This window comes from Loxodonta africana, chromosome 3 (assembly GCF_030014295.1).
Source record: "Loxodonta africana isolate mLoxAfr1 chromosome 3, mLoxAfr1.hap2, whole genome shotgun sequence".
Lineage (NCBI taxonomy): Eukaryota > Metazoa > Chordata > Mammalia > Proboscidea > Elephantidae > Loxodonta > Loxodonta africana.
Genome location: NC_087344.1, coordinates 24,684,755 through 24,697,968, shown reverse-complemented (window position 1 = coordinate 24,697,968; position 13,214 = coordinate 24,684,755). Strand labels below are relative to the sequence as shown.

General features: G+C 51.9%; 2 protein-coding genes across 2 annotated transcripts; one reads left to right on the top strand and one right to left on the bottom strand.

Moving 5' to 3' along the window:
- The first annotated feature begins 220 nt into the window (after window positions 1–220).
- On the top strand, window positions 221–8,729 carry EPOR (erythropoietin receptor). The gene is made up of 8 exons (XM_064280683.1): window positions 221–541; window positions 1,369–1,501; window positions 1,976–2,154; window positions 2,233–2,390; window positions 2,914–3,067; window positions 3,153–3,240; window positions 7,946–8,033; window positions 8,118–8,729. The coding sequence occupies exons 1-8, from the start codon at window positions 427–429 to the stop codon at window positions 8,727–8,729; spliced, it is 1,527 nt and encodes a 508-aa protein (XP_064136753.1). The 5' UTR covers window positions 221–426.
- Window positions 8,730–9,548: 819 nt separating this feature from the next.
- SWSAP1 (SWIM-type zinc finger 7 associated protein 1) lies at window positions 9,549–10,918 on the bottom strand. The gene is made up of 2 exons (XM_003413358.4): window positions 10,655–10,918; window positions 9,549–10,052 (listed from the first exon to the last, which is right to left on the bottom strand). Exons 1-2 carry the CDS (start codon window positions 10,901–10,903, stop codon window positions 9,549–9,551), a joined length of 753 nt encoding a protein of 250 aa, XP_003413406.1. The 5' UTR covers window positions 10,904–10,918.
- Between the last annotated feature and the right edge of the window lie 2,296 nt (window positions 10,919–13,214).

Genomic DNA, 13,214 nt, shown 5'->3' with positions numbered 1-13,214 from the left:
CTTAATCAGCACGATAATAACAGTAGATTACATTTTTTGAATATTTGCTATGTCACGTGTCGTATTTTACAGATGAGAAGGGTGAGGTTCAGATAAGGTAAATCACTTGCCCAGGGTCACACAGCAAGGAAGTGTGTCTGGCGCCGGAACCAGAGTTGTTCCCGCCCCACAAGCGGCCACAGGGCCGGGAAGGGCCCCTGCCCCGCTCCAGCCGGGCGGGGAGGGACGGCGGCCTCCTGCTTATCTCTGCCTAGGCTGCGTGCTGGCCCCGCCCCCTCGAGGGAGCTGCCACTTGTAGGAGCTGAGCCGGGAAGGGCCTGGTCAGCTGTGTCCGGCGAAGGCAGCTGCAGACCCAGCTGTGGACTGTGCCAGGGCGGAGACGGGGTGGGGGCTGGAGCCCTGGGCCCCCGTAGCGGGGCCTGCTCCATGGGCCGCCTTTGGGCATCCCTCTGGCCCCGAGTCGGCTCTCTCTGTCTCCTGCTCGCTGGGGCCGCCTGGGCCCCCCTACCCAATCCCCCAGACCCCAAGTTTGAGCGCAAAGGTAAGGATAGAGTTGTGTGTGGACCCACGCACTGGGTCCTGGAGGGCGATACTGGGGCCTGAACCCCCCCCCCAGCTTGAGTTCTGGGGGCCAAGCTGATGCAAGAACGCCCGGGCTGGATCCTGGTAGGGCATGCGGGAATCTAAGTCCCCAGATTCGGTCCTGGAGGGGTGTACCGGGTCTAAGACTGGCTTCTAGAGGAGGAGCTAGAGAAGGGCATAAGGGTCCCTAGTTTTAACCTTTCAGGGAGCCTGGGACATGGTAAATCCTAGTGAGGCAGGGGTGGTGCTGGGTCTACGCCCCGCGGTCTGAGTCTCTGAGCACAGAGGGCCAAGGGGACCCTCCAGAGAAGGAAGGAGGATAAAGCTCGGGTCCGAGTCTGTGAGGCCCGGCCGCAGGCGACTGTAAACACAGTTTCCTCTGTAGCCAGATGCTTTGCCCGCCAGGTCTAGCGAGGGAGCAGGGGCCACGGTTGGCGCTATCTGGCAGCGGGGAGCCTGCCCGGCCCGATAGGGGGCCCCGCCTCCTCCACACACACCCACCTGCACGCACGTCCTGGGCGGGGCGGGGGCGACAGCTGGAGGCCGAGGCCTTGAACGCTGCACTTAGCTCGGCCCCGGGCGGGATGGCTGTTTTGTGTGCGGAGACAGCAAGGCAGGCAACCTACGCCTGGAAGTTGGGGGGGCATCCCTTTTCAGAGCCCTTGAGGGGCCCCAGTTGGGGGCGGGACTATTCTTATCTGCCCGTCCAGGCGGCGGGAGGGGAGGAGGCTGTGGCCTCAGGATGGGGTTCGGTTCTCCTGACCCCCTCCCCTATCACTCCCCTAGTGGCCTTGCTGGGGGCCGGGCCCGAAGAGCTGCTGTGCTTCACCGAGCGCCTGGAGGATTTGGTGTGTTTTTGGGAGGAAGAGGCAAGCGTCGGGGTGGGTCCTGACAACTACAGCTTCACCTACCAGCTCGAGTGAGTTCCAAGGAGCAGGCAGAGCGCCCCCACGGTGGAGGGGGCAAGCGGGCGGGGCAGCACTCCCCGAAGGTCGCAGCCAGGGACTGGACAGCGCCTCCCTGGTGGTCACTGGTGTGAAGCCCACGGGGTCAGGGCTGGGACACTCCAGTGATCACCGCTGGAATGCGACATCAAACACTCGGGCTGGGACAACACCTTTCAAATCAAGGAGTCACTCTCGTTGGGCGAGCCGGCCTCTTTGGGGGGCAGCTGGAATGCCACAGCGTTCCGGTCATCTAAGGACCTACATCAGGGATTCAACTTCCCAGCCCCACGGGCCGACCTCTCTCCCTCACCCTTATCAGAGCTGACACGTCCCTCACGTCGGCACTGAGACGCCCCGGGTGGTAGTAACCGAAATGCCCCCACCCCGGTCCAGGCAATACAGACTCCCCAACTTGCTCCCTTCCTCCCGCGTCCTTCGGCGCACAGGGGTGAGCCATGGAAGCTGTGCCGCCTGCGCCAGGCGCTCACAGCCCGCGGCGCTGTGCGCTTCTGGTGCTCGCTGCCTACCGCCGACACGTCCAGCTTCGTGCCCCTAGAACTGCGCGTCACAACGACCTCCTCCGGCGCTCCGCGCTACCGCCGCATCATTCAAGTCAACGAAGTGGGTAAGTGTACCGGGAATGGGGGGGATGGTCACGGAAGGGGGTCTCAGTCTCAGCCAACCTGACCATCCCCTCCCGCAGTGTTCCTGGATCCTCCCGCAGGTCTGCTGGCACGGCTGGCCGACGAGGGCGGCCATGTGGTGCTGCGCTGGCTCCCCCCGCCTGGGGCGCCCATGGTGAGCCACATCCGCTACGAGGTGGACGTCTCCGCCGGCAACGGCGCAGGGGGCGCGCAGAGGGTGAGGCCCGTCCTTACGTCCTCACCCCGCCTCTTGAAGCCCCGCCTCTCTAGCCTCGTCTCCACGTGTGTAGGGCGGGTGGTGGCGGCTGAACCGACAGGCCCGCTCACCAATAGCACCCCTGACCCCCGACGCCCTCCCATACCCAACTCACGCTCGCCCCTCCAGGTCCGGTCTCTGACGCCCGACATCCCGTTGCCCTGACGCCCAAGACGGCTCCACTGCCCATTGTCATGCACTCTTTCCCGATGCTTCCCAAGCCCGCCTGAATCCTCGATGCCCTAGAACCCATTTCTCGCCTTGTACCAGTCCCAAACCCCTTTAGGACCCGCAGCGTTGACACGCTAAAGCGCCTAGGAGTAGCCCGGGTCCCGCCCTCTGCTCTCATTGGGTCCATTGCAATGGGGCAACTCTGCCCCTCCTCACCCAGATTGGCTCGGGCCTCTAGGGCCCTCCCCAAGGTGCCCCTTTCTGCTCGCCCAGCCCTTATTGGCCAGGCATCTCACTCGTGCCCTGCCCCCAGGTGGAGATCCTGGAGGGCCGCACCGAGTGCTTGCTGAGCAACCTGCGCGGCCGGACGCTTTACACCTTCGCAGTACGCGCGCGTATGGCGGAGCCCAGCTTCGGTGGCTTCTGGAGCGCCTGGTCGGAGCCTGCGTCACTGCTGACCGCTAGCGGTCAGGTCCACGCCCGGGGTGTGGGAGGGGCCCGGGGCGGAGCACCAGGCAAGCCCGCCGCCCTGACCTCCTCTCTGGCCCCCAGACCTGGATCCCCTCATCCTGACGCTCTCCCTCATCCTTGTGCTCATCCTGCTGCTGCTGGCCGTGCTCGCCTTGCTCTCCCATCGTCGGTAAGCCCCCAATTCGGGTCCCTGACCTAGACTCCTCCCTGCCAACTAGTCCTTTAGCTCTGAACCCTCGCAGTGCAGCATCTCAGGGCAGCCTGTGATGGAACCGGGAACACCTTTCACTGTTGAAATTAGGGCTGAGAGAGGAGCAGGCACTTGCCCAAGGTCACACAGTGAGAAGCTAGTGGCAGGGCCGACCAGGAATGCAAACCAGACCCAAACGTAGTTAAAATTCTCTGCCGTTGGGGACGTTCTTTTACTTTTCCTTCTACCTTAGTTTGCTGGCCCTTCTTGAATTTTTTCTGGTTCTTCTTCTCAATGTCATTAACTTTTGTAAACTCAACCAGGTGGGTTTAGTGGAAAGATTTAAGCTCCTGAGTGCCTCCTCACCCATTACCAAGTCCTCAGTGAGACCTTTGAGATGCTTTATGATCTTAACAGCCATCCTGAGGCATATGTAATTCCAAGTCTACACCATGTGGTTTCACACACTCAAGCCTTTGTGAATGCCCTTGTGCCTGGAATGCCCTTTCTGTTTTGTTACCCAACCCATCTCCTAGTTGTCTTTCAAGATCCTGTTCATTTACCTCATTGGCAAATATGTATCGAGTGCTATGTGGTAGGCACTGGGGAGAAGGTAGAGAACAAGCGAGATATGTTCCTGTTCTTGTGGATCTCATTGTCCAGTCAGAGAGACAGACAACAAACAAGGGAACCAAGAAGTGTTGTTGTTTGGTGCCCTCCAGTCCATTCCAACTCATAGCGACCCTATGCACAATGGAACAAAACACTGCCTGGTCCTGCACCATCCCCACAATCACTGCTATGCCTGAGCCCATTGTTATAGCCACTGTGTCAGTTCACCTCATTGAGGATCTTCCTCTTTTTTGCCGACCCTCCACTTTACCAAGCGTGATGTCCTTCTCCAGGGACTGATTCCTCCTGATAACATGTCCAAAGTATGTGAGATGCAGACTCACCATCTTTGTTTCCAAGGAGCATTCTGGTTGTACTTCTTCCAAAACAGATTTGTTCATTCTTTGGCAGTCCATAGTATATTCGCTATTCACCAACAACACAATTCAAAGGTGTCAGTTCTTCGATTTTCCTTACTTATTGTCCAGCTTTGGCATGCATACGAGGTGATTGAAAACATCATCACTTGGGTCAAATGTACCGTAGTCCTTAAGGTGACATCTTTGCTTTTGAACACTTTACGGAGATCTCTTGCAGCTGATTTGCCCAAATCAATGCATCTTTTGATTTCTTGACTGTTGCTTCCACGGGTGTTAACTGTGAATCCAAGTAAAATGAAATCCTTCACAACCTCAGTCTTTTCTCTGTTTATCATCATGTTGCTTACCGGTCCAGTTGTGAGGATTTTTATTTTCGTTATGTTGCACTGTAATCCATACTGAAGGCTGTGGTCTTTGATCTTCATTAGTAAGTGCTTCAAGTCTCTTCACTTTCGGCAAGCAAGCTTGTGGTCATCTTCATAACACAGGTTGTTAATAATGAGACTTCTTCCAATCCTGATGCCCCATTCTCCTTCATATAGTCCAGCTTTTTGGATTATTTGCTCAGCATACAGATTCAATAGGTATGGTGAAAGGATACAACCCTGACTCTCACCTTTCCTAACTTTAAACCACACAGTATCCCCTTTTTCTGTTCAAACAACTGCCTCTTGATCCATGTACAGATTCCGCAAGGGCACAATTAAGTGCTCCGGAATTCCCATTCTCTGCAATGTTATCCATAATTTGTTATGATCCACGTGGTCCAATACCTTAGCATAGTCAATAAAACACACGTAAACATCTTTCTGGTATTCTCTGCTTTCAGCCAGGATCCAACTGACATCAACAACGATATCCCTGGGTTCCACGTCCTCTTCTAAATCCGGCTTGAATTTCTCACAGTTCCCTGTCGATATACTGCTTCATCAGCTTTTGAATGACCTTCAGCAAAATTTTGCTTGCATGTGACATTAATGATATTGTTCGATAATTTCTGCATTTGGTTGGATCACCTTTTTTGGCAATAGGCATAAATATGAATCTCTTCCAGTCAGTTGGCCAGTAGCTGCCTTCCAAATTTCTTGGCATAGATGAGTGAACACTTCCAGTGCTGTTTGTTGAAACATCTCAATTGGTATTCCATCAATTCCTGGAGCCTTGTTTTTCACCCATGCCTTCAGTGGAGTTGGACTTCTTCCTTCGGTGCCATTGGTTCCTGTTCATATGTTACCTCCTGAAACGGTTGAACGTTGATCAATTCTTTTTGGTATAATGACTCTGTGTATTCCTTCCATCTTCTTTTGATGCTTCTCATGTCATTTAATATTTTCCCTGTTGAATCTTTCAGTATTGCAAGTCGAGGCTTGAATTTTTTCTTCAGTTCTTTCAGCTTGAGAAATGCCGAGTGTGTTCTTCTCTTTTGGTTTTCCAATTCCAGCTCTTTGCACATGTCATCATAATACTTTACTTTGTCTTCTCGAGACGCCCTTTGAAATCTTCTGTTCAGCTCTTTTACTGCATCATTTCTTCCTTTTGCTTTGGCTACTCAGTGTTCAAGAGCAAGTTTTAGAGCCTCTTCTGATACCCATTTTGGTCTTTTCTTTCTTTCCTGTCTTTTTAATGACCTCTTGCTTTTTTCATGTATGATGTCCTTGATGTCATTTTACAATTTGTCTGGTCTTCGGTCATCAGTGTTCAACGCGTCAAATCTACACTTGAAAAAAAAAAAAACACTTGAAGTGGTCTCTAAATTCAGGTGGAAAATATTCAAGGTCGTACTTTGGCTCTCATCGACTTGTTCTAATTTTCTTCAGTTTCATCTTGAACTTGCATATGAGCAATTGATGGTCTAACCCACAGTCAGCCCCTGGCCTTGTTCTGACTGATGATATTGACCTTTTCCATTGTCTTTCCACAGATATAGTTGATTTGATTCCTGTGTATTCCATCTGGCGAGGTCCACGTGTATAGTCACTGTTTATGTTGGTGAAAAATGTATTTGCAATGAAGAAGTCATTGGTCTTGCAAAATTCTGTCATGCGATCTCCAGCACCATTTCTATCACCAAGGCCGTATTTTCCAACTACCGATCCTTCTCGTTTCCAATTTTCACATTCCAATTACCAGTAATTATCGCTGTATCCCGATTGTATGTTTGATCAATTTCAGACTGCAGAAGCTGGTAAAAATCTTCAATTTCTTCATCTTTGGTCTTAGTGGTTGGTGCATAAATTTGAATAATAATCGTATTAACTGGTCTTCCTTTTAGGCATATGGATATTATCCTATCACTGACAGTGTTGTACTTCAGGATAGATCTCGAAATGTTCTTTTGACGATGAATGCAAAGCCATTCCTCTTCGTCATTCCCGGCATAGTAGACCATATCATTGTCTGATTCAAAATGATCAATACCAGTCCATTTCAGCTCACTAATGCCTAGGATATCAATCTTTATGCAGCCCATTTCATTTTTGATGACTTCCAGTTTTCCTAGATTCATACTTCGTACATTCCACGTTCCGAGTAATTGATGTTTGCAGCGGTTTCTTCTCATTTTGAGTCATGCCACATCAGCAAATGAAGGTCCTGAAATCTTGACTCCATCCACGTCATTAAGGTTGATTCTACTTTGAGGAGGCAGGTCTTCCCCAGTCGTCTTATGAGTGCCTTCCAACCTGGGGGGTTCACCTTCCTGTACTATATCAGACAATGTTCTGCTGCTATTCATAAGGTTTTCACTGGCTAAATCTTTTCAGAAGTAGACTCCCAGGTCCTCCCTCCTAGTATGTCTTAGTCTGGAAGCTCAGCTGAAACCTGTCCGCCATGGGTGACCCTGCTGGTATTTGAATACTGGTGGCATAGCTTCCAGCATCACAGCAACACCGAGCCCCCACAGTCCAACAAATTGACAGACACATGGGGGCACATGCTAGGCACTGGGGAGAAAGTGGAGAACAAGCCAGATACATCCCTAATCTTGTGGATCTCACTGTCCAGTCAGAGAGACAGACAACGAACAAGGGAACCAACAAATACTTGATTATAAATTGTGATGAGTGGTATGACAGAAGCAAGGAGGCATGGGGGATTACAGGGTAGTCAGGGAAGGCCTCTGGGAGGAGATGAGATCACAGCAGAGACCTGAGGTTGGAAGGAGGCAGTCATGTGAAAAGCTGGGAGAGGAAACAGCAAATGCAAAGGCCCTGAGGTAGGAATGAGCTTGGAACGCTGAAGCAGCTGCAAAGAGCCATGTGGCTAGAGCAGAGTACATGAGGGGGGAATAGGGGAGCGATGGATGATATGAGGGAACTGACATGGGTCAGATCATGCAGGGCCTTCTGCAGGTCTATGGGGGGGGAGTTTGGATTTTATTCGGAATGCTGTGGGGAACCATGGAAAGGAGTGAGGAGGGAAGTGATATAATGGACCTCCAGGCAAAGCCTGAGCCAGGTTTAGAGGGAGTACATGTCAGTGTATATTAAACTCCTATGCATCCTTTAAAACCCTGCTCCAGTCACCCTTTTGTAGGGCTTTCCTGATGCTCTAGCCAAAGCCCCTGTGCACACCTCTGCCCCCACCCTGATTACTGGAGGTTGGGATATCTGTGCCCATGACTAGACGCTGAGGGGCACTGGTGAGTGTTTGATATCTCATGCCATGTACTCCATTTCTTCTGGCTTCACCAGGGCTCTGAAGCAGAAGATCTGGCCAGGTATCCCGAGTCCCGAGAGCGAGTTTGAGGGACTCTTCACCACTCACAAGGGTAACTTTCAGGTAGGTGGCCTGGTTATCCCCTTGGGGCCTGGGGCTCTTGGCTAAATCCCCAGGTCTCTGAGCAGGCTGATGCTGTTCCCACAGCTGTGGCTGTACCAGAATGATGACTGTCTGTGGTGGAGCCCCCACAGCCCCTTCGTGGAGGACCCACCTGCCCCCCTGGAAGTCCTCTCTGAGCGCTGCTGGGGGACGACACAGGCAGTGGAGCCAGGTGCAGAAGATAAGGGGCCCCTGATGGAGCCAGTGGGCAGTGAGCAGGCCCAGGACACCTACCTGGTGCTGGACAAGTGGTTGCTGCCCCAGAGCCCGCCCAGTGAGGCCCTCCCAGGGCCCGGTGGCAGTGTGGACACAGCAGCCATAGATGAGGGCTCAGAAGCTTCCTCCTGCTCATCTGCCTTGGCCCTAAAGCCCAGGCCAGAGGGAGCCTCAGCTGCCAGTTTTGAGTATACCATCCTGGACCCCAGCTCCCAGCTCTTGCGCCCACGGGCATTGCCCCTGGCACTGCCCCCCACCCCACCCCACCTTAAGTACCTATACCTTGTGGTATCTGACTCTGGAATCTCAACTGACTACAGCTCTGGAGACTCCCAGGGGACCCCAGGGGGTTTATGTGATGGCCCCTACTCCAACCCTTATGAGAACAGCCTTGTCCCGGCCCCTGAGCCTCTAGCCCCCAGCTATGTGATCTGCTCCTAGGACCCCAGTCCAGTGCTGCTTGGGGACTCAACATGGCTCAGCACCCAAGTGCCAGTCCAGACCCAAGACTTGTTGGACAGGGTGGACTAAGCCTTCTCAGGGCTAAGGACACTGGTGACATCAGCTTGGTGACATCACTGGTGCCCAATCCATCCGGCTCAGGAAGTCAGAACTTCCCAGTATTTTGAAACAGCATATGTATATATATATATAAAGTTACATATATCTTTTCTATCATGCCTTTTCTAAACACCCATTCTTCCCTGGGCCCAGGCCACAGTAAAAAACTTTGAACTCAGCCTGAAATTCTAGACCTGGCAACCTGAATAAAAATCATAATAAAATGAATTAGTCACTATAAATTGTGCTAGCGGCTGTAACAAACAACTTCAAATCTTAGTGGCTCAGCACACTAAATAGTTTCTCTCATCTCTCAATTCAAACTTCCATCAATTCCACTTCTAGGTATATACCCTAAAAACTTACATACACGACTAGGACAGGTGCAAGAACGTTCACAGCAGTGAATGAAATAAACAACGTGACCGAATCTTAGTAACAATTTTGAGTGGGAAAAGAAGGAAGGTTCAGATTATACTTAGTACAAAATCCTTTTTATAAAATTCAAAACAAATAAAAAGTAAACAATGTGTGGATTGGGCATAATATGTACATGATAACACTATTTTTTAAAAGAGGAAAACCACTTTACATTCTTTAGGTCTCTGAATCTGTTCAACATGTCCCTGAGGTAAGTATTCCAACCCCCATCTTATAAATGGACAACTGAGGCACAGGGAGGTTGTCACACACCAAAGCTCAGGGCTGGCCTACAGAGCTTGTGGCCTTGTCTGAGCTGGGATCACCCACCTCAGTGGACAACAGGGTGATCGTCATCTCGCCATCTGGTTGGAAAGCTATCAACCACTCTGTCCTGGGGCCCAGCCCACCTGGCTCCAGGCAGGCTCGGAGGCAGCGCTGTCCTGTACCTGTTGCACCTGGCTGCAGCCAACAGCAGGCAGGGAAATACCGCTGGAGCAGTGCCAGCTGCAAGGTGTCCCCACTGTCTGCATCCTCCTGGGCCTGGAGGGCTACCATGAGTCCACAGCCCCTGCCTGGCCCAGCCCGGTGGTTGAAGTAGGCAGCAGTGTCCAGAAGTAGGGCAGCCAGGTGGGCAGTTTCATGGGGCCCCTGGTGTTCTGAGAGGTACTCCTCCAAGGAGTCAAGCAGTAGGAGAGCAGGGGCTGGTACCCGGGCTTCATGGGCAGAGCACAGGAGCCGGAAAAGCTCCCGGGTTGAGGGTGGGTACTGGAAGCGGATCTTCTAGAGGAAGGACAAGAAAGGCCAGGTTCAGCACCAGAGACCCACAATCCCAGCTATGGCAGCCTTGCTTGCTTACATACTTCCCTGGATGGGAGTCTCGCTTCTTCCCCAGACAGCTGTTTCCAGGGTGAGGCAGTTTAGACCGACCAAATAATCTTCAATTCGCTCTTTTTCCAGCAGTCATCACTACCCACTAAAATTTGAGAGCAAGGCCTGTCTTTTGCCATATCTCTAGGGGAACCTTTCGATGGAAAACCTGCCCCTAGCGCTTCCTGGTCTTGCCCCATCCTCAACTCCAGTTCCATTGGAACCAACTCCCGTCTAGGCTCCACCCAAGATTAGCCCCGCCCCCTCCTCGCTCCTGACTCCACCCCTTGGGCATCGTCCCTTGATAACTCCGCCTCATCATTGAATGGTTTCTGGCTCAATCTCAACTAGGTTTCACTTTTGGTCCCACCACTCGCTCCTTTTTGACTCCACCCCACCACGGCCACTCCAGCTCGCCCTTCCTCCGTACTCACCATTGGCCTGTCTACCCGTCACTGAATCCTTGATCCACCCCTCCACTGACCAGTCCGCCTCTGGTCCCGCCCTACCATTACCTGGAGGCGCAGGGGGTCGAGCGCCGCGCCGGTCCTGAGGGGCAGGCTTTGCAGAGGTTTCCTTGACAGGAACAGGACGGGGCCTCGGCCCTCGCCCGCCACCTCCAAGGCCGCCGCGAACAGCAGTGCTGTCTTCCCGGAGCCTGGGCCGCCGAGCAGCAGCAACGGTGGCCCGGCCTCAGCCGCGCTTTCTTCCGCGGGCCCGGCCGCGCTGCCCGCGCTTAGCACTCGCCTCAGCGTCTCCGCCATTCGCAGCGTATCTCTATCCAATCGGCTGCCCGTTCCGGCCTTAATCCCGCCCAAGCCGAGGCCTCATTGGTTACAGCATACTTAGAGTTTCCGTTGGTCTGTGGGGGTGTCCATCAAAATTAGACTGTCTTTTGCTAGCCTCTCCCTTGACGAAGGGGAAGTAACCTAGTTTGAGGAAAGAGAAATGGGGTCATTTTGGAGAGCTCAGATCCTTCCTTGAAGGAGCCTGCTGAGGGAAGCAGCAAGAATACAATTATTGTGAGATAATCAGCTAGTTACAGGAGCCCTAGTGGCTCAGTGGTTAAAGCACTCGTCTACTAATTGAAAGGTCAGTGGTTTAAACCTACCAGTCGCTTAGCGGGAGAAAGATGTGGCAATCTGCTTCCGTAAAGATTTCAGCCTTGGATACCCTATGGAGCAGTTTTACTCTGTCCTGTAAGGTCGTTGACTCATAGGGACTCTACAGGACAGAGTAGAACTGTCCCATACAACTGGTGAATTTGAACTGTCGACATTTTGGTTAGTAGCCTAGCTCTTAACCACTGCACCACCAGGGCTCCATGAGTCGGAATCAACTCCATGGCAACGGGTTTGGCTTTTTGGTTATAGAGTCGCTATGAGTTGGAGTCAACTCCACAGCAGTGGGTTTGGTGTTTTGGTTTTTAATCAGCTAGTTAGACAAATAGAAGGGTTTAGAGTTGTTGGGAGCAGGCCCAAATCACTGACACATTTACTTAAAGTCTCCTAGCCTCAGCTTGCTCACCTGTAAAATGGGCTAATGCTATCTCAGAGGAATATTGTGATGAGCACGAGTCCATGTGTTTCTGCAGATGGCACCCAGTGACAATCAGGAGGTAGAGAGAAAGAGGAACTCTGCAATGAAATCTGGAGGTGAGCCAAGGTGGGACAGATGTGAAGTATGACCCGTGGCCTTGTCTCTCTCTGCACCTGTGCACAGGCACGAGTGTGTGTTTTGGGGCTGCAGGATCAGGGACGTTCATATGCAAAACATCAGCAGCCTTCTCTGAGAGTCTCAGCTGGTTTCCTTATTGGACTGGGGGATTCTTGGGTCCTACTTAGGGTACTATATTCTTTGCCAGCATCATAATTCAAAGTCATCAATTCTTCTTTAGCTTTCCTTATTCATTTTCCAGCTTTCACATGTATATGTCTTGGAATAAGTACAGCCAGAATGCTCCTTAGAAGCGAATATGGAAATACTTCATCTCATGCACTTTGGACATGTTATCAGGAAGAACCAGTCCCTGAAGAAGGACATCATGCTTGGTAAGGTAGAGGGTCAGCAAAAAAGAGGAAGACCCTCAACGAGGTGGCTTGACACTGTGGCTGCAACAATGGTCTCAAACATAGCAACTATTGTGAGGATGACACAGGACAGGGCAGCGTTTTGTTCTGTTGTATATAGGGTTGCTGTGAGTAGGAACTGACTCCGCGGCACCTACTAACAACACTTATGGTACAGGGAAGTTGGGGCCATAGGGCAAAGAAGGGGACAGGAGAGACAAAGAGACAGGTTGGGAGACTGACGGAGAGACATGTCAGGAATCTTGTTTGTTTTGTTCACTTCTGTATTACCAGAGCCCAGAACAGTGCCTAAAGCATTTTAGGTCCTCAACGTATGCTCGTTAAATGAATGAATGAAGGCAGGCAGAATTGATGAGAATCTGGGAGGGACAGTGAAAGAGGTAAGTGATTCAGTGATTGCTGGCTGGGTCTCCTCACCCAGACTTCGCCCCAGGACTGCCAGTCACACCCGCGTTGCCCTGGCAACTCTGTCTCCTGGTAACTTCAAAGTGGTCCTGTTGCCAGGAGACCCAGGGTCAGGGCGGAACTGTGATTTCCTAGGCTTTCTTTCTTTCTGGGCCCAGAAAACAGCTCCAAAATATTCCCAATACACCCACTCACACAGTTGGGCATCCCTCTACACCTCTACACACACACACACACACACACACACCATGGCATCTCTGCATATATTCTGCTTCTAAAATCCTCATCACCAGCAGCCCTACCATTTTCAGTCCATCCCCTTACCCCCATCCTGACACAAAGCATTGCTTATGCATTTTCTCCCACATTCACATCCCCACACCCTTACCCTCACACAAACACACACTAAGTAAGCCACCACACACACACATATTCCCTCTCAGCTGACATGCTTGCAGTCCTTTCTATACACACACTCTAAGGCACACTGTTACGTGACCCTGTCAAACATACCATCTCAGTCCCCCAAACAGACACACAACCCATGGTTCACCTCACCTTGCAACACTTCACACACATA